This window comes from Malaclemys terrapin, chromosome 2 (genome assembly GCF_027887155.1).
Source record: "Malaclemys terrapin pileata isolate rMalTer1 chromosome 2, rMalTer1.hap1, whole genome shotgun sequence".
Lineage (NCBI taxonomy): Eukaryota > Metazoa > Chordata > Testudines > Emydidae > Malaclemys > Malaclemys terrapin.
This window is the reverse complement of record NC_071506.1, coordinates 10,722,864-10,745,054: the sequence shown is the minus strand read 5'-3', so window position 1 is coordinate 10,745,054 and position 22,191 is coordinate 10,722,864. Positions and strand designations below refer to the sequence as shown.

At 41.1% G+C, this 22,191-nt stretch overlaps 1 protein-coding gene across 3 annotated transcripts in view; it reads right to left on the bottom strand.

The window, feature by feature from the left end:
• Positions 1-22,191, bottom strand: part of TRAPPC9 (trafficking protein particle complex subunit 9) — an 831,895-nt gene that overhangs the window by 387,063 nt on the left and 422,641 nt on the right. For all 3 annotated transcript variants that reach the window (XM_054018404.1, XM_054018403.1, XM_054018405.1), the window contains exon 20: positions 18,776-18,929. In XM_054018404.1, coding sequence (XP_053874379.1) covers positions 18,776-18,929 — 154 coding nt within the window. The remainder of the gene's footprint in view (positions 1-18,775; positions 18,930-22,191) is intronic.

Below are 22,191 nucleotides of genomic sequence, written 5' to 3'. Positions count from 1 at the left end.
CTCTGCTGCTTCTGTAGAACTCCCAGCAGTAACCAGCAGAAAAACTCAGTCAATGCAGCTCACTGATACAATTCCTAAATACACACAGGGAGTGGATTTGTGGACTAAGATGACACCATCTTAGTGTCAGTCCCAGCATATTAGAGAGACAAGGTGGGTGAGGTAATATCTTTTATTGGAACAGCTTCTGTTGATGACAGAGACAAGCTTTTGAGCTTACACAGAGTTCTCCTTCAGATCTGAGAAATGTACTTAGAGTGTCACAGCACACAAAGGACCAGCTTCCTCCAGGACCTCCTCCACAAACTAACTCCAAACACCAACATCCCTCCCATCCCTGCCACCTGGACATCACTGCAGAGTTTGCGAAGAAGGTTGGTTGTGTCCTGAAGAAAGCTGGCTCTTTGTGTGTTGTGACACTCTGAGTATGATTCCCAGACCTGAAGCAGAGCTTTATGTAAGCTTGAAAGATTGTCTTGCTCATCAATAAAAGTTGGTCCAATAAAAGGTATTACCTCACCCACCTTGTCTCACCATTTTTACATATATTTTTTCAGTTTAAAATTACACATTAATTCTTAAATACATTAAATAAAAGTCACAGTTTAATTATTGGGCTAGCACAAATATTAGAAAAGACAAGGGGTAGTAGGTGTTAGTCTGGAGGATAGAACCATGAGATTGTGTTTCAGTTACTATCACGTATTTGTATTGCAATAGCACTCGGGGCCCCAGATCCACTGTGTTAGGCACTATACAAACATATAACAAGACCCTGCCCCAAAGAGCTTACAAACAAAATAAGTAAAATTTTAACGTTTAGTTTCATGGAGTGAGGACCAATTATTTATTTTAGCACAGTAACTGTAGGAATAAGAAGTACAATTTATGATTTCCTTACATTAGCAATTATTTGGGGGTAGGGTCTTTCATCCTATGTGTCTGCACGCCACCTTACAAAATGGAACTTTATTACTGCCTGGTGCCTCTGGATGCTACCACAAAGGAAAGAACAACATATTTGATCATTTATAACAAACAATGCTAACATTAGAAAAAATCAATATACACTGAAATGTACTTGAAAGATGCATTCAGATTCTATGGCTTTTCTCACCCACTGAAGGGGAAACTGAATTTCCTTTTGTTCTATAATGAAAGGGTTATCCCCAGGATCTTTAATGTGATTTATTGGTTTTATGTTGCAGATTGTGCATTTTTAATGACTATTTAGTTGTTTTTAAAATAAAATAGAATGAGCCTGACATGTATTTTTAAAAAAAGTGGAGGTTACTTACTGTAACTGGATGTTCTTCGAGATGTATGGTAGCTATTTGAATTCCACACATGGGAATGCATGCACACTATTGTGCCCAAGTCCAGAAGTTCTTCCAAGCAATGTCTGTTGTCCCACACATGTGCAGTACATCTCCTTTTGCGCCTGACAGAGGGTATAATAGGCATTGCAGGTCAATGCCTTTCTAGTTCCTCTTCTTACTATAAATCCAACAGGATCCAAAGCAGAGGGATGGAGGGCAAGTAGTGGAATACAGACAGGCACCAAACATATCAAAGAACCTTCAGTTAGAGTAAGTAACCTCCACTACTTCTTCTGGTGATGGTCCCTATGTGTATTCCACACACGGATGATGGGCAAGCAGTGTTCAGACTGGAGTAGGTGCGAGGAAGCTGGTAGCAAACATACTTGCGATACCTGCTGACCTCACTGCTGCATCCGTGGGCCAGGGCATGAACTAGGGCAATAGTGCGTCAAAAATGTGTGGATTGAATTCCAAGTGGCTGCTCTGCAAATGTCCTGTTGTGGAACATCTGATAGGGATGCGATGGAGGCAGCTTATTTTCACATGGAGTGAGCTATGACATGCCCAGGAGAAGGAATGTTTTCTAACTTGTAGCACTCTAAGATGCATCTGAGACCCAGTTGTAAATCCTCTCTGAGAATATGGTTTGTCCATGGAACCTCTCTGCTATGGTGTTAGAACGTCTCAATTTCTTAATGGGTTTGGCTCTTTGCAGGTAGAACATCGGACACTGAGAGAGGGAAGTCTCTTGGGGTGTAGTTGAGGAGAAACCTTTTCTTTGTGAAACAATGTATAAGGTGGGTCCTCCATGATGGCGCCAAGCACGCTGACCCTCCTAGCTGAGGTGATAGCTACTCAGAACACTACCTTCATGGATACGTAGGCCATGGTAGAAGTCACCATGTGTTTGAAAGGTGGACTAGTGAGCTTGGACCGGACAATGTTAAGGTCTCATTGAGAGGTAGGTTTAAGCACTGATGGGAAGTTCCTGATCAGATCTTTAATGAATCGTACTGTAGCTGAGTGAGTAAAGACAGAGCATCCTTCCACCGGAAAGAGGAGGGCACTAATCACTGCTAGGTGTATTCATAGCAAACTAATAGAGACACTTGAAGTCTTTAGAGATAGGAGACAGTCTAGAACAACCAAAATGCTTACAGTATCTGGAGAATGTTGGTGCATTTGTGCTTAGTCTGAAAAACATCTCTGTTTGACTTGATATCAGATTCTAGTAGATTCTTTTCTACTCTGGTTAAGGATCACCTGAATGGGGACTGAACACAAGCATTTTGTTTTCAATGCCCATCCAAAAACTAGGCAGTGAGATGGAGTGAGTTCGGATTGCCATGCTTGGTCTTCCCCCTGACTTGGGTTAGGAGATCTGAAACCAGGTGAATCCTGATTGGTGGGTGGGCAGACACACTTAGAAGATCCGTGAACCAGAACCGTCTAGGCCGGTGGGGAGTGCGGAGAAGGATGTTGGCTTTGTTGTGATGTATCTTCCATACAACCTGAGGAAGTAGGGGAATGAGAGAAAAGGCATCTCTGAAGCCATTTGTCTAAGACATCAGCAGACCATTGCCTTGGGAGTCACAACCCATGGCTCATCTGGAGCAATATAGAAGGAGCTTTCTGTTTGTTTGGGACGCAAAGAGGTCCTATAGCGGAGTATCCCACTGTGTATCTCACTTGGGACTGCATTGTAAATCTCCCACTCATGGTCTACTGAGAAGCATCTGCTTAATTTGTATCTCATGGAGCTATGAACACCAGGAAGGTACACTGCATATATCCCATCTCCTAGAGCTGGAAGGGACCTTGAGAGGTCATCGAGTCCAGCCCCCTGCCTTCACTAGCAGGACCAAGTACTGATTTTGCCCCAGATCCCTAAGTGGCCCCCTCAAGGATTGAACTCACAACCCTGGGTTTAGCAGGCCAATGCTCAAACCACTGAGCTATCCCTCTTCCAAAGTCTGATGGCTTCCTGGCAGAGGGCATGAGATCTCGCGCCTCCCTGTTTGTTTATGTAGACCACAGTGGTGATATTGTCCAACATTATCTGAATATGGAGTAAACATATAATCAGAAGGAAGGGATGATGAAGAGGCACCCGTTTGAACCTGTGGATCCAGTTCCACCTCTTCCTCTCCGTAGATTGACCGAACAGGCTGGCAAGAGGGAAAGGATCAGTACAACTCTTCAGAGGAGTCCGCACACCACCTATAAAAATCCCTCAGATGCCAATAAGACCAGAAAAAGGGATCAAAACAGTTGCAGGAGGCCCAGGAAATCAGTACCTTTGGTCCCTGGGTGGTTCGTATCTGGCATAATGGCGAGCAAAAGCCCTTGATTGTCTGTCAGCGGTCAACAGCTTCTCAAGGAATACTGGCACAGCCATCTGCTCTGATTCATCCAAGTCCAAGAACTGCTCCATTGGTAGTGGTTGTGCTGTCAGTACCAGGGCACTCCTACTGGATGGTTGGAGGTGAGATGGCTCCAGGACAGTGATATAAGTCCATCCTCCGAAGTAAGGACACACTTATGAGGGGGAGTCCAGAAAGAAGTGGAGACTGTTGATAATTCAGGAATATATCCTCTGGTGTTATACAAGTCTGGCCCTGGTGTCCAAGGAGTTCCTGCAGTTAAGTATAATGGATCTAGTGCATCTGTAGCAACTGGATGGTTTTTAGATGGACAAGGTAGTTTCAATGATGGGTCCAGACCAGCACTTGTAGACAGAACCAGCAAGCATCTAACCATAAGCTTTGGTACAGAACTGATTGACAGAACCAGCAGATCTTTTTTTACATATCTTGCCTTCAGATCTAGGAGTCTTCATAGGAGCTGGCTTCTTAGGTTCCAACATTAGTTCATGACAACTCACCCAATCTGGACAGACTCAGGAAGGAAGAACATTTCTTTTGGACAGTCCTCAACAAGGATCTGTTCTTGTGCTCATGAGAGTGCCCTCTACTCTCAGGAAGGGTGGAGCCGGGGGAGGCGTTCCACAACCAGGGAGAAAGAAATAATCTATACTATACTATAAACTTTTTAACCACTAAGTACTTGTCTAAGAATATAACTATTTACAAATGTTTTCTATATAGGTTAAGCAACTAAGTGAAGGAGGACACAATTCTGACTCAGGCCATGTGACGGTAAGAAGGAAATGGACCGATGTCAACCTGTACTGCCTCTTATACCCTTGGTTAGGAACCTGAGGAGAGCTACTCTGCATGGGTGGGCCAACAGACACTGCTTTGAAGAACTTCCAGACTTGGGCATCTGGCAGGAATGTGCACTAACATGTGGAATACACATAAGGACCATCACTTGAAAAACATGGGAGGTTTCCTTTAAACATTTCACACTGGAAATATTTATATTATGTAGCATTAGCATATGTAATTCTATCCATGGTTTTCACAGTCCCACACTGACTACTTTATACCTAGTGTTTATATCCTATTTGTGTAAAGAGAACATTTGACCTGAACATATGGGTTTTTTTAATCATATTCATATCTTGTCCATTTATGAAATGTTTAAAATATATGGAATTGCTCATTCGGTAAGTGATAATTAATTTGGTAATGGACTAAAAGATACTGTTTTCCTCTAGTTCTCTGTACATGTATAGTATAATAAAGGAGAAAAATGAGTCAATATGGTCAGCAAGATAGGCAGTGGTCACCGCACACTAGTAGCCTAAGTGCTGTCAATGTTTTTGTAGGCCTCACAGCAAAGGACAGTTTTAAGGAGAATTTTGAAGAAGGATAATGAGTTAGTACTGCAGATGTTTACAAGGAGCTTGTCACAGCTGTGAGGGAAGAATGTGAGAACACACAACAGTGCTTGCCTGAAAATTTAACAAGTGGACTGATCAGAGGCAGCAGATCATCTTTCAGTATAAAACGAGAGATGATAGTTAGGGTGACCAGATGTCCTGATTTTATAGAGCCAGTCCCGATTTTGGGGTCTTTTTCTTATATAGGCTCCTATTACCCCCCATCCCGATTTTTCACATTTGCTGTCTGGTCATCCTAGGAAGGATGGGGACAGGTCATGAAGGGCCTTGGAAGTAAAGACAAGTAGTTCATATTTGATACAATAGAGAACACGGAGTCAGTGAAGGGATGGAAAGAGGCATGATGTGGTCAAATTAAGGTGCTTGCAAAATTATTTTTGCAGCAGTATTCTGAATGAATATAAGTGGGGCAAGATTGCATTTACTGGCCACAATAAAGAATGATACAGTAATCAAGACATTAGCTGATGAGAGCCTGGACATGAGTTTTAGCTGTGTAGATGGATAGTAAAGGCTGTACCTTAAAAACGTAATGCAGAAAGCATCTACAAGACATAGACGTAGCCTGGATGTGAAGACCTAGAGTGGTCCGAGTCAAAGATGACACTTAGGTTATGGGTCTGAGTGACAGGTAAAATATTGGTGTTGTCTATAGTGATCAAGAAAGAAGGTAGCAGGGAAGGCTTGGGCGGAGAAGATTAAGAGATCTGTTTTAGCTATGCTGAGCTTGAGCTGACAGCTAGACATCCACAAGAAGATGTCAGAGACACAGGCCAAGATTTTAGTTTGGACAGATGGAGACAGAACCAGAGTAGAAAGTTAAAACTGAATTTTAGCATCGAATTGGTAATTGAATCTGTTTTTGCAGAGGTGATTACCCACAGATAGGGTGTAGGAGAAGAGGACCAATGACAGAGCCTTGTTTAATCCCCCCAGGAAATCGGAGAGGATATAAAGAGGATCCTCCAAAAGACACACTGAAGCAGTGATTAGAAAAGTAGCAGGAGAACCAAGAAAGAAGTCTCACAGAAGGAAAGGAAAGATACCATTTCAAGAGGAGGAGCATGGTCATCTGTGACAAAGGCGGGTGACAAATCGAGGTGGATGAAGATGGAGTACTGGTTCCTTAGATTTCGCTAAAAAGAGGTCGGTAGATATTTGGCAAGAGCTGTTTCCGCTGAGTGCAAGAGTCAGAAGCCATATTGAAGAGTCTTGGATAGAACTGGAGAAGAGGAACTCCAGAAAGCAATTCCTCCTTTTTATACTGAGCCCTACATTGCATTACACCTTAAGTGAGCTCGCAATTCTCCAGTAATAGATACCCTGCTGCTCTGATTTCCTACTCTGTAGACCTGCTAGGAGAACTGGTTTGTGGGGTTTGACCTTACCTGGATGATCCTACAGCAAGTGACTGGCACTAAAGACCAGAAGGGCAGTATTCCGTCACAGGGCTTCACGTAAGATTTAATTTAAACATGTGGATGAGTGAGAAGTTTACTTATTTAGGATTAAAATCTCTAAATAAATTAAATTGCAGGAAGGATTGGATTACAACCTCAGGCTCACTGTATGACCTACGACAAGTAATTTAAATCTCTGCATGTCTATATTTCCCTATCTAGAAAGAGGAAAAACTAATATTTATTCATCTTTGTTAACTGTTTTGACATGTACACATTCAAATGACTGTACAAGGGATACTCATTATTACTCTGAAAATGTGTCCATGCAACAATGATGTAATTTTACGCAACACGCCTGTTCCCTGTATGTGTTCAGTCTCCTATGTGCTGACTTTCTCCACCAAAGTATTTTTTCTACTAGTATTTAGCTTGTTAGCATTGCAGACCACACACAAAGATGAGAGTAAGCAGAACCCTCTTCTGGCCTGCCCATCTTCAACAGAAAAATTAAAAATAAGTTCCAAATGCAAAATCTTTATTGTGTGTAATGCATGCATCCGCTAGAATGAACAAAGCTTTACTTTTAGATTCCAATTTGAGTCTGCAGGTGTGGCAATTTAAAAGATTAGCTTTTTACTTGTACACTCAAAAAAACTGATCTAGAGCCACAGAGGCAATGAATACTACACCCTATGATGGATGCCATTTTTAAAAAGTAACTTTTCAGAGTGGAACTTTACTTTGTGTCTCTCTTAAGAGACAGGAGGCGAATATTGCATAATTTTTTATGTTGAAAATCTCGAAAACAGTTGAATGAACAAATTATACTGCCTAAGGAAAAAATTTGTCTCTTAGAGTCTAACCAAACTTATCAATGTATACTCGTTGTTCCGAAGACACCATATAACTAAAGCACAACCTACTGAATGTATTGTGTTTGAAATGTGATGCTAAAAAGGAATTTGGTATAGATTTATCAAATTGTTTTCCGTTTTAAATCCCTTAATTGTTTTCTATCTGCTGTGCAGTGTTTCACCTCAGGCATGCTGAAGATGTTTTTTATGTCACACTTGTCAGTTTCTGTATGAATAAATACAGGTGGATGAATGCATCCCAGTCCTACTTCAGCATAAATAAATTAGCGAATTTTCATAAATAGAAATTATACTAATGAAAAACTGTTTTAAATGATTAATGAACACTATTTACCATAAATCTGTTTTCTCATTTGCATTTTGAACTTTTGGAATGCTGATTATGGTGCTGTTTTGATCTTGCTTAAGGCACTTGTTTAGGTTTTGAAAAACAAGATGAACTCAATTTGCTGATCTCAATCAACCAGATGGACCAATGAAACCTCACTTGTTTTTTGAGAAAAAAATGGGGCAGTAAAGGAGATTTATTACAAAGTACAACATGATTATACATAAATATTTATTTAGCATTCTAAAAATCACAAAGCTACCCCAAGAGATGAACGATCTGCATGCAAATGTAAACTATTTCTAAAACTGATCAAGATTCACATAAGGGTGGAATGAATCATAGAAATTAGATGGAAGAGATATATTAGGCTGTCAAAACCATTGCCCTATCAATGCTAGATTATAACTTAAAACATTTTCTATTACTTTGCCTAGTCTTGTTTTAAATGTCCCATAGAAGTGAAAGGATGTGTAATTGACATACTTATCAGCAAAACTTTTAAAAACCTTAACCCAGAAAATAAAACTTTAAAAATGTCATCATCAGGGTGTCACATGGTACCCATGTGGAAGATGGCTGCCTAGTCCTGCATCTCCTCGTGCCCCACATATTAATTCATCTCTAATAATTACTGTCCTAAAAAATTGGCAATTAAGTTTCTGTCATAAACATTTAAATTAGTCCCCTGGATGAACTTCAAACTGTTGAATGTGGATTCCAATGAAACAATGAGAAGCAACAAAAGACCTAAGTCGGAATCACCTAAGCAGCTGAAGGGGGGGACCACAAGGGCACAGCAGAACATAGCCCAGGATATCGTGGCATTGAAAGAATTCCTCACAGACTGAGCGTATTCAACCTCCAAAGATATTTGTGGCCTCCCTACAGATGTATGTGATGTAAAATCCCAAATGGCTCACTTGGAAAATGAGTTACAAAGAACTGCCAATAAAACCAGTGAAATTAAAGAAGAAACTGCCTCCTGAAAGCTTAGACTAGACAAACTGGAAGAAAAAACAGGACAGCTTAGAGAACAGATCTCCAAGGAACAATCTTCACCTCCTGGGTGCTGCTATGGGTCTAGACTGAGGAGAAAGATATTATAAAAGTGAAAGCAGTTATAAAAAATTTAAAACGTAACAAATGGAAAAAAGGCAAGTTGATTAGTAATGAATACAAAACAGAAGCTAGGAACTGTAGAAAATTGATGCAAGATGTACCTATTTAAATTGGTATTTCTGTAAATAACCATGCAGGAAAAAAAAAATCAAAAACCAGCCTCTGTCACTGTAATTTAACATATATCTGTAGTTTGAGGTTGTAAATAAATGTGTCTATTGTGGTGGTAGGTTTGTGGCTGATAATTACTCTGAAATTGACAATATTTTTATAGAAAACCAGACCATTATCAGAAAGTACCACTTTATGTATTGTGACTATTTATCTGTGACAGATCTGAACTGACTGGTAATAGTGGAAATGAAAAACTAAGGTATTTCTAAAAGAAAAAAAAACAATTTAGTATGAGTGCCAATATATCCTATTACCAATCCCCAGAATCATTCTGTGTCCCATAAAAACACTTAGAATGGCGTAAAGTTATTCAAAAATGAAGGTTACTTATCTGTGACTAGAACCGTTCAAGATGAGGTTCTATACATTCTCACTTAAGGGAACAAGGCTCACTCAGACTCTGGAATATTCTGGAAAGCAATGTGCACTGGGGCTTATAGAGGAGGGGGTTAGATTTATTAGAAACTGGGAAACCTTTTGGGAAAAGAGGAGCCTATACAGAAAGGATGGGCTCTACTTAAACCAAAATGGAACCAGGTTGCTGGCATGTAAAATTAAAAAGGTCGTAGAGCAGTTTTTAAACTAAGGACTGCGGGGAAGTCGACAGGTGCAGAGGAGCATGTGGTTCAGACAGACATCCCTTAGGGGAGGTTCTATTAATGGAGATTCTCTATATCCTAGGTAAGGAGGAGAGGCTGAAAGATGATAAAATACGGGTAGGGTCTGATGAGAAACAGTTGAATGAAAAAGAGACCTATTCAATTACATCACATAATGGCAGACAGCTGAAAAGTGACATTTTTGAAGTGTTTATATACAAATGGTAGAAGTCTAAATACTAAGATTGGTGAACTTGCACGCCTCATATTAAATGAGGATATTGATATAATAGTCATCACAGAAACTTGGTGGAATGAAGATAATCAATGGGACACAGTAATACCGGGGTACAAAATATATCAGGAGGACAGAACAGGTTATGCTAGTGGAGGAGTGGCACTATACATGAAAGAAAACAGAGTCAAATGAAGTAAAAATTTTAAATGAATCAAACTGTACCATAGAATCTCCATGGATAGTAATCCCATGCTTGAATAATAAGTAGGGATATACAACCAACCACCTGACCAGATGGGTGATAGTGACTGTGAAATGCTCAGGGAGATTAGAGAGGCTATAAAAATGAAACACTCAATAATAATGGGGAATTTCAACTATCCCCATCTTGACTGGGTATATGTCATCTCAGGATGGGATGCAGACAAAGTTTCTTGACACCTTCAATGACTGCTTCTTCGGGAAGCTAGTCCTGGAAACCACAAGAGGAGAGGCAATTCTTGATTTAATTCTAAATGGAGCACAGAATCTGCTCCAAGAGGTGAATATACATGAACCACTTGGTAATAGTACAGTAACTCCCCACTTAATGTCGTTTCGATCTTACGTCCCCCTGCTCCATTACAGAACATGCTCATTTAAAGTTGTGCAACGCTCCGCTATAACATCGTTTGGCTGCCTTTGTCCACAGCTGGCAGCCCCCCATCAGCTCCCCTATTCCCCCCACCAGTGCCTCCCGCCCGCAGGAGGACCCTGCGGATCAGCGCCTTCCCCTGCTTCTCCTGCCCATGGCAATCAGCTGGTTTGCGGCGTTCAGGAGGCAGGGGGGAGGAGCTAGGACTTGGTGCACAGGCTCCCCCTCCCTCCCCTGCCTCCTGAATGCCGCAAACCAGCTGATTGCCACAGGCAGGAGGCAGGGGAGGGAGGGGAGAGGAGCGAGGATGCGTCGTGCGGAGTAAAGGGGGAGAAGAGGCAGGCTAAGGGTGAGGGTCTGGGGGAAAGGGTGGAGTAGGCAGGCCGAGGGTTGATCCCCCCGCCCCTGGTGCTTGCACAGTAGGGGAAGCTGCCGCTGCTGCTGCGCAATGTGCTTCTTCTAGCCTATGGCACCTTCAGCCTCCTTGCCTGCCTCATTGTCTGCAGTGCCAGTGGGCTGTGCCTGTGTGGGGTAAGGCTGGGGCACCTCCCATTGCTTCCTACCCAGCAATGATGTTCCCATTGCTTCATACTCAGCAATGACGACTGTAGTATTAAATTGTTTCTTTAAAATTGTTTAAAACTTATACCTGTATTAAATTGCTTGTTTAAAATGTATATAATGCCTTTTGTCTGGCAAAAAAAAATTTCCTTGGAACGCACGCACCCCCCACCCCCCAACTTACATTAATTCTACTGGAGAAATTGGATTTGCTTAACATCATTTCACTTATAGTCACATTTTTCAGGAACATAACTACAACGTTAAGTGAGGAGTTACTGTAATCATAACTTAATCAAATTTAACATTCCTGTGGGGGTGGAAACACCAAAGCAGTCCACCACGATAACATTTAATTTCAGAAAGGGGAACTACACAAAAATGAGGAAGTTAGTTAAACAGAAATTAAAAGGTACAGTGCCAAAAGTGAATTTGAAGAACAGCTAGCCAAAGACTCAAGAAGCAATTTTTTTTTTTTTTAAAGTACACCCGAAACAGGAAACCTGCTAAACAACCAGTGGGGCCACTAGATGATTGAGATGCTAAAGAAGCACTCGAGGACGATAAGGCCATTGCAGAGAAACTAAATTAATTCTTTGCATTGGTCTTCATGGCTAAGGACGTGTTTGAGATTCCCAAACGTGAGACATTCTTTTTAGGTGACAAATCTGAGGAACTGTCCCAGATTGAGGTGTCATTAAAGGAGGTTTTTGGAATAAATTGATAAATTAAACAATAAGAAGTCACCAGGACCACATGGCATTCACCCAGGAGAGTTCTGAAGGAACTCAAAAGTGAAATTGCAGTACTACTAATTGTGGTATGTAACCTATCATTTAAATCAGCTTCTATACGAGATAACTGGAAAATGTCTAATGTGATGCCAATATTTCAAAAAGGCACCAGAGGTGATTCTGGCAATTACAGACTGGTAAACCTAACTGGAGTACCAGGCAAATTGGTTGAAAGTATAGTAAATAACAGAATTAGCAGATACATAGATGAACTCTATGTGTTGGGGAAGAGTAAAACATGGTTCTTGTAAAGGGAAATCATGCCTCAACAGTCTACTAGAATTATTTGAGGGGGTCAACTAGCATGTGGACCATGGTGGATTAGGTAATTTAATACTTTCTCTCCTGTAGGACAAATTCTGCCCTCCGATGTTTGCAACTCTCACTGACTTTTTACTGAAGCCAATGTGATTTGCACACATCTCTAATGACAAAATGTAACCTTTTGGTTTTATGGCGTGTCACAACATCACAAAATATTAACCAATTATCACCACAATATTGTTATTCAAGAAATATAATCTCTAAACAACCCAGATGGTGGCTTGTTTAAAAAAATTATATGAAGAACTAAATTCATCTTTTTAATTATGGCATATGCAATACACTCAAAACTACATTTTTTAAATGTAAAAATGTTTGACATAAGGCAACATTAATTAAGAGCTTTACCTGTGCCATTAATGCCCATTATGATGGATCCTGTGTAATGTCTAGCTATAATGACTCCTTTTATTACCTGTCCTTTATTGCATATGCTCATAGAAAAATACAACATTCATTTCTAGGAAACTGAACATTGCATAGAAGCTCCAGGTATTTTTTTCCCTTTAGCTGTAGAGTAGGTTTGATTACTTCAAGAAAAATTGTTCATATATTGTTCCCTAATGTACAAATCTCTCTCATACACACATCCAAGTACATAAAGTATGGTTAATGGAATACCTCAGGAAATTAATCTGAATTTAGTCCACCGAGGAGTTAGGTAAGGTAAGATGAAAAAATCTCCTTCTGTATAGAGCCCACCAGCACGGAAACTGGGCTGTATCTAGTAATACCTCAGATACATTTTCTGAGATAGCCTCCCCGCTAGTTCTCTTATCTTGACCCCTCAGCTCCATGGACACCACACCCAAAAGGCAGAGTTCTCTGATATCCGTTCCAAAAAGACACATAATATTGTGGACTGACCAACAGGTTACAGCCTGACAGATCATGTCAACAGCAACAGACTCTTTTGGGCTATGAAGTGATGACATAAATGAGCTCCCCACACACAAAAGTCCAGGATGTCCCTGTAATATACTGATTTATTTAATGCAGATGCACAACTATTTTGCTTTGACTGAACAGAAAGCCTCTCCCTTCCAATCCTTTTTTTTTGGGGGTGGGGGCCATCTTGTACAGTGCAAAACAGGGAGTCTGATTTAGAAAAATCCTGAGTCCAGCACAAATACATTTTTATTGGGTTGAACTACATCTAAGGAATGCCGTGGGGCGTAGGGGAAAAGGTAAGCTTTACGGTAGTGTTTTCCAAATTGCGGGGGTTCACCACTGGTGATGTGTGAAGGACTAGTAGAAGCGCTTGTTGGAAATTTTTTGACAACAATTTTTGAACTGAAACCTTTTTGTGGTAATTTACCAGTTTTGACAAAAGTGTTGTTAAGAAAGGTTTCTTAGGTCCAGGATGGACTCTCTAGTCACTCCTCAGTCACACAGGGAGGGGTCACTGTACAGGGAGCTGCCCCTCCGTCCACCCAACCCCTATGTATCTGCAGCCCCCCCCCACCACACACACACACACACAGATCCCTGCCCCCCTACCAACCCTCATACCTCCGCACCTGGAACACTCCCACCAAGCTGCCAGCACCCAAGTCTCCACCCCACCAAGCCTTTACTTCGCATTCTTCTTCTGCATGGTAAAATTTCAAAGCTATATTAAGTCAATGTTCAGTTGTAAACTTTTGAAAGAAAAACCATATTGTTTTGTTCAGCATGACGAACATTCCAGAGTTATGAACAGCCTCCATTCTGGAGGTATTTGTAACTCTGAGGTTCTACTGTATACTGAGTGGAACAAGCCTGCAGGTAGTGAAGGTGAAATCTGGCATGCAGAGTTACATACACGTGGTCCAGGAGCTGAAGCAGGCATGCATGGTTGTCATTGTGTTGGACTTGTGGCTTTCAGAAATGAAGGCCACAGACTTATACCTCTCCTTTGGAAGATAAGCTATGGCTGTCCTGGTATTGAGGTCTGCTCCTAGTGAAATTTATGTGCTGAATCAGTTATAATGATGACTTGTCCAAATATAATTTTAGGCCTAGATGGGAGAAAAAGTCTGATGACTAGGATGATGTGTTGGACCTGGTTGCTTGATGGTGCATGAACTAGACTATTGTCCAGGTAAGGAAAAATTTGAATGCCCAGATCCTTGGGACTGATAAACTGAACAGAAGCACCATGTATTGGTACTGGTTGGTGCCCACCATAAACTGAAGATCGATCATGAAGCAAAGATTCATTGCTATGTGTAAGCATGAGTCTTGTAAATCGAGGTCAGCATACCAATCTCCAGGAAGGGATAACAGAAGAGAGGATAACCATTCTAAACTTGATTTTCTTGATAAAATAGTTCAGCTTTTGTAGATCTAGAATGGGGTGGAGGCCACCAGATTTCTTTGGGACCAGTAAGTACTGGGAATAGAAGCCTCTATGCTGGTAAGTTTCAGAGTAACAGCCGTGTTAGTCTGTATCCGCAAAAAGAAGAACAGGAGTACTTGTGGCACCTTAGAGACTAACAAATTTATTAGAGCATAAGCTTTCGTGGACTACCAGAAGTGGGCTGTAGTCCACGAAAGCTTATGCTCTAATAAATTTGTTAGTCTCTAAGGTGCCACAAGTACTCCTGTTCTTCTTTATGCTGGTAAGGATTTTCTTCTGTAGCTTCTCATTCTAGAAGAAAGCATAATTCTCATGAGAAGGATCCCTGAAAAGGGATGGGGAATGGGAAGGAGGTACCTTGGATAACATATCCCTCTTTTACTGTGCTGAGTACTCACTTGGCCAATGTGATGTTTTCCAAAGCATAGTAAAACAGGGAAACGCATGATCCAAAGGAAGGAGATATAATCAAAGCGCCGCCATCGACTGAGAAGTCAAAAGAAATGCTTCGAGGATGCAGTTGTCTGGTGAGAAGGGCCTGTCACAGCCAGACGGCTGGTGACATGGAGGAGTGTTAACCTTCTCTTAGGAGCATACTGAGGGCTCTGATAGAAAGAGGGTGTGGAATAAGATTATGGGCTAAACAGTTTTCATAGCTGGAGTGTAAATTCCTAGTGCATGAGAGAATCTTTCAGTGCGCACACAGCATCGACTGTTTTGGCAGAAAACAACTTAGACGCCTCAAAAGATCAATCTTCTATTGTACTCTGCAGCTTCTTTGGAATGCCAGTAACTTGCAGCCAGGACGAATGGTTCACAAAGACTGCAGTGGTGAGGCAGCGTCAGCAGCATCTATGTCTGCCTGAAGACATATACAAGCTGTAAATTGACCCTCAGAAATCAAAGATAGAAACTGGCCCCTATACTGCTCTGGCAACTTATCAGCAAACTTAGAAATGATAGAGAAATAAAATTGTTTTTAGATAAAAGAGCCTGATAACTAGCAACCCTTATTTCAAATGTGGAAGTGCAAAAAGTCTTACAAATCATATAAATCTGAGCTATTAAATTCCTTATCCTTCAGAGTGGCTTTAGATTGGGATTGATGAGACTGTTTATTAGTGGCTGTGATCAGCGTAGAATCAGGAACTGGGTGGTTAAAGAAATCACCAAAGTCTTGATGAGGGACTTGATATCAGTCAACTTTCTTAGCCTTACAAGGTATATAAGAGAGGGTCTGTCAGAGAGTCTTTGCTAGATCTAGTAAGTCTTCACTCGTAGGAAGGGCAACCCTTCCTGGAGTAGGAGTGTGTAAAATATCCAGAAGGATGTATGAACACTCTGTACAATCTCCGCATGGACCCCTAAAGAGGTAGCCACCCTCCTCATGAGATCCTGGAAAACTGAAGTCTTCTGTGGGAGGTGTTGACACCAGAATAACCACTTCATATGATGAAGAAATGTGGAGAGGAATGTCTAATGACTCCTTCAATAATTCTCTGTCCTCCATGGGGTCCAGCACAGTAAATTGAGGAATAGTAGCAGGATGCTGAGAAAATAACTCCTTCAATAAAGAAGGTGGAGACTTCCTCCTAGAAAGTGAATGAGACAGAGGTCTAGAGTCTCTGTGGTCAGCCCAAGACCAATAAGGCTATGGGGGGTATGGCATACATGGAGTCATCCATGGGGCACCCCAAGCTGGAGTCTCCCTGTAGGGAACCCAATCCTGATCTTTACATCAAGTATTGGAAGACCTGTAGGGTTAGCTGAAAGATCTGGAAGGAGAAACGAGTTCTTCCCTTTCAGAGTCTGAAGAAACAAACCTCTTCAGAATAGGGAAGAGCAGTTCTCAGTGGGGTCCTAGTGTGTGTTGTCGGTGCGTGGGCACCACTGTTGCCAGTGTAACTACAGAGTGGGTCGACATGCTGGGTGTGTCAATGGAGTAAACAATGCACAGGGCTCCATCAAAGGAGAGTCAGGTGGAAAAGACAAAGAAGATCTTTTGCCAGCAAGAAAGCACGCAGAGTAGAAGTGTATTGGTGCTGAAGCACATGGAATCGGCTTAGGAGAGGAAGGAGGAGTTGGCAGAGGTGACAACACCAATCTTCATGGCCCCAACAGTGCCATCTCAGATGGGACAACTGAGTATTTAGATTGGTGAGGCTTCAAACCAATACCAGAGATTTACAGGAAGACTTTCTGGGAGGAGACCAATCCGTAAAGGAATGTTTGGAATGTTTTGAATCTGACTGAGAAGATGAAGTGTGATGTTTGTCACCCAACTTGTGCTTTGAGTAAAAATCTGCTGGAGGGATGGCTCCAGAGTCCAGTCTATAACAATCAGGGCCTGGTTCAGATGCAGGTCACATCACCTCTTTCATGAGGTGAATAATCAGACTACAGTCTCTCTGTTTTTTTAGTTCTGCTGGGGAAGGAGGTGCAAATGGGGCATTAGTCCCTCATATGCCCCTCACCTAGACAGGTGAAACAACTGTCACTCAGAAAATTATTTGATATATTTTTTGCAATTAAATAAAGAATGCAATATGTATATTAATATTGCTGCTCAATAACAGGGAGAAAAAGTCTGAGGGCACTAGGATTATTACAGCATGTCACCCAATTCCATGCAAGACTCTCATCCATGTTATCAGGAAGTGTTTAAATATTTTAATAACTGTCAGAAGGTTGAATCTACTAGCAATATGATATGGGAGATTTGGCTAAACAGAAATTTTTCATAGCAAGGATTGTTTTTGAAATGTCTAATGAGCAAGACATGGAACTTTGCATAAAGACTCTTGGTATCTATTTCTGGTTATGTCTCTGACTTCTTATGGCAAGTCATTTTCAATTTATTGTGGTTCAGTTTACACATCATCATTAGAGATATATAATATTACAAACCCATGTCACAACATTTCTGTGCATTTTCAATAATTAGCGATGACAAAGCATCTGAAATCTCTGGATGAAAGGCACTATATATGTGCAATGTATTATTATTATTATAATCATCATATTATTAGGGAACCTTAAGAGGCCAAAGCACCATCACAAAATAAGTCTATAATGAAACAGACCACTCCAAAAAGGATTGGGGAGGGAGAGATATGCATTAAAGTTAAGTGCAAAATACTTCACTTAGGAAGGAAAAATCAAATGCACAACTGCAAAATGGGAAAAACTGGTCAGGTGGTAATATTGCTGAAAAGGCTCTGAAGGTTATAGTGGAAGACAAATTGAATAAGAGTTAACAATGTAAGGTAGATGTGAAAAGGCTACTATTCTGGTGCGTATTAATAAGAGTGTTGTATGGGAGGGAATTCTTCCACTCTATACAGCACTGGTGAGGCCTCAGCTGGAGTAGTGTCCAGTTCTAGGCGCCACGTTTTTGGAAAGATGTGGAAAGAATTGGGAGATAGTCCAGAGGAGAGCCACAAAAATGAGAAAAGGTTTGGAAAACCTGACTAATGAGGAAAGGTTAGAAAAACTGGGCAAGTTTAATCTTGAGAAAAGAAGACTGGGGGGGAGTACTTGAAATCAGTCTTCAAATATGTTAAGGTTTGTTATAAAGAGAACAGTGAATAATTGTTCTCCATGTCGACTGAAGGTAGGACAAGAAGTAATGGGCCTAATCTGCTGTAGGGAGATTTAGGTTAGATTTTAGGAAAAAAAATTGAACTATACCAGTAATTAAGTTCTGGAAAAAACTTCCAAGGGAGCAATCCCCATCATTAGAGGATCTTAAAAGCAAGTTGGATGAATACCTATCAGGGATGGTCTAGATGTACTTGGTCCTGCCTGAGTGCATGGGGCTGGATTTGAGGACTTCTCAAGGTCCTTTCCAGCCCTACATTTCTATTGTTCTAAGCATAACTTTAAAAAATATTCTCGGCATTTTAAGGCTAAATTATGATTTCATTACCACTTTGCAGACTTTGCTTTTGGAGAGAACTAATATAATTTTATATAACACCAACCTTCACTGCTCTTCTGCATTCCCCCAAAATTGGGGAAATAGACAGGATTTGCAGCATACCCATATGACTCAGATTAAGACAACCATTATATTAAGACCTGAACATCGTGAAAAATCTAAATAAAATATAGTGCAATTAATTAAGAAGTCTATAATTATGTTAAGTTTAATTGTTTTCCCTTTCAGTAACCTTATTAAATGGTGATATATATTATAAAATAAAATGTGTCATAAGGCTGCTATATATATCAAGCATTTATTAAAGGATATAATTTTCCAGCAAACATCTAACTTGCTGTTGATCTCCAGACCTTTTGCCTGCTGTCTCTCTTCTTCCAGTTGCTTTGGGTTTGCAAACTGTATCCTTTCACCAGGGGAATCTGGGAAACTCTCGAAATTAAACTTGTCAACCTGAATAGCCATACTGACGTGGGGAAAAAAAGAAAGAAAAGAAAAGAATTGTTAATACAACAATTTTGTGGGAATGTCTCCCGCAGATCATTTCACAGACCTTTACCAAACCAAAGAAAAAGGTATTATATATTGCTTCAGTAAGAGTAATCTGGATCACAATGATGCATTAATACTATGATTCATGGTACAGAACATTGAAAGCAAGTTATGATCAAAGATCCATATTGGTAAATTGAGAAAACACTGGGGATCCCTTCATCCCTGAAACCTGTTCATTTCACTGGGGCTCCTCAAAACTCAACAAACCTGCCACTAGAAAACCTACCAGCAGGACTTACTTTTCCAAAGCGATGAAGCTACATAGGATGCAATAACAACATTTGAACAAATGGTTACATCCCTAAAACTTGGTTCAGCAGAGATAATACTTTCTTCATTTCAGTTTTTCAACTTATTTTAGTTCAGTTCAATGACTTAATTCAAAGTTAAGAAACCAACTGGGAGTTGAAAAGCTAGGAAAGCTTGTTTTCCTCTTTCAGTCTCTGAATCAAAAGTGAGAGAGGATGAGATCTACTAATTCTAAAATCTTGAAAGACATGGCAACCACAAAATCAGTTCAATTCACTAACTACAGATAATACTTGCTTGTTTAATAAATCAGTTAGCTTTAAATGAAACATAAGTTGTGATAAATGTTTTCTTTTAGATATTAAACATATTAAGGTAGTATTATTTAATAAAAAAATTAAAATGCGGTTTTGTGCCTTTTTGCTGAATTTCCATCTAAATATAGTTGGACATATCACCAGTAAAAAAAAAAAATTTTTTTTAGTAAATAAGAAATGTGGTGTTCTTCATTTTCTAACATACTAAAAATGAAAAAATGAAGAATGTGAATAAATGAAATTTAAGCTATATAACTGCTTAAATAAATGTATAGCTATAGTGTATCCTCCTGGTTAGCAAAAGGAAGCACCAAATTTAATGTAAAGGCTATATTTAGTAGCAAATCAACATGCTTTAATGGTTATCAACCACGAGAATCAATCTTTCTTTAGGAGAATAACTAAAATGTGCAAATGCAAAAATAGAAGTTAAAAATAATTATTTAAATCAAGGTTTCTTGTTGCTTATTTAAATTATGATTGAAATCGGTGATTTACATCACTTTGATTTAAATAAATCCACCCTGCTTAAAATGAGTACTCTAGTAAGAAAACACTATAAATTACATTTTAGCAACTCAACCCCATACAGCATCAAAGTAAATGTAAAAAAAAACCAAAAAAAGAAAAAAAATTGTAGGAATATCAAAATGTGTCCCTGAAATTAATTTTAACTTTTGTTTCCTTCAAAAATTATACTTATGAAACTCATAACTTAAAACATGGGTGGGGAACCTACGGCCCGCTGCTTCATTTCATCTAGCCCATGGCAAGTCCTTAGGGGCTGGAGTCACAAGCGCTGGCTCGCCCCACTGCGGGAGGAAGCTAGGGTTGCCAGGCCGTTAAAAGTCCAATAGGCTCCGTGCAGCTCCTGGAAGCAACCAGCATGTCCCTGCAGCCCCTAGGAGCAGGGGCAACCAGGGAAGCTCTACGCGCTGCCCCTGCCCCCAGCGCCGTCTCTGCAGCTCCCATTGGTCGGGAACCATGGCCAATGGGAGCTACAGGGTGGCACCTGTGGGCGCAGGCAGCACACAGTGTGCAAAGACCCCTGGCCCCACCGCCTAGGGCCGGACATGGCGGCCACTTCTTGGACAGGTGCAGAGCGGCAGGCAGGGAGCCTTCCTTAGCCCCGCTGTGCCACTGATTGGGAACCGCCTGAGGTAAGTGCCGCCTGGCCGGAGCCTGCACCCAGAACCCACTGCCCTAGGTCAGAACCCCCTCCTGTACCCTACTCCCTCCCAGAGCCCATCCCCCCATCCCAACCCCCTGCCCCAGTTCAGAACCCCCTTCCACACCCAAACCCTGAGCCTCCTCCCATAGCCTGTACCCTGCACCCTCTCCTGCACCCCAACCCTCTACCCCAGCCCTGATCCCCCTCCTGCATCTTAACTCCCTCCCAGACCCCACATCCCCACCTGCACACCAAACACCTGCCCCAGGTCAGAACTCCCTCCCGCATCCTAGCTCTCTCCCTGCATCCCCACCCACCCCCAAACCCCCGTGCTCCAGCCCTGAGCCGTCTCCTGCACCAAAACTCCCTCCCAGAGCCCACACCCCAAACCTCCTCCCACACCTCAATCCCCTGTCCTAGCCCTGAGCTTGCTCCCGCATTCCAAACCTCTTGACCCCAGCCCAGAGCCCCCTCCTGCATCCCAAACCCCTGGCTCAGCCCCAATCCAGAGCCCGGATTTCCAGCCGGAGTCCGCACCCCAACTGCTTGCCCCAGCCCGGAGCCCCCTCCTGAACCTTGAACCCCTCATTTCTGGCCCCATTCCAGAGCCATGGGGAAGCCCTGAGCCTCCGCCCCCCTACTCCGCACGGGACCGTGCGTGGCCCACAACTGATTTTTTCTGTGGGTCAGTGGCCCCAATAGAAAAAAGGTTCTTAAAAAATGATGAAATTACCACTAAACACTGACATGCCCCTGCATATAGATGTACAAACGAAGACCCCAGCACCCCAACAAGTCACTTTACAACATGAATAAAAGACTCCAGAGTGTGGACATGCTGTTTAATATAACTATGCCAAAAGTAGCTTAACACACACACACAAACTTCCTAGCATAAACCTACAAATTTTGTAAATGCAAAACCTATATTTACTTATGCACATGAGAACTGCAAAAGAACCCAATTTCCACGCAGCCGTGTAGATTTTGTACATTAAAATATTTATAAGCAAAACTCATAAAGTCTATAGCTTCAGCATCTCTCAGTGCATCTCAGGCACTACTAGACAGTATTTGCAACATCTTATGGTAATAGTAATACAAACAAATAATTAGTAAAATAATTACTTTATCAAGCATATGGTGAGGCATGAAAACAAATTAAAATATTATGGTATAGTGTGTGCTAAACAAACAGATATTAAACTATAAACAACAATTATATAAAAAACAAGAATTTACACCTTTCTGAATGTAGCGTGAAATGGGTTTTCTTGGATCCAATAGAATGTGTTTCCTGTCAAAGTATCATGAATAAGAAGCCCGTTCTGAAATGGACTGCTATGGAAAAATTAAAGAATTAAAATACACTACTTTGGACAACAACAAAAAATGAATGACTGCTGATGACTTTGCTCCTAGGCAAGACAGAATGA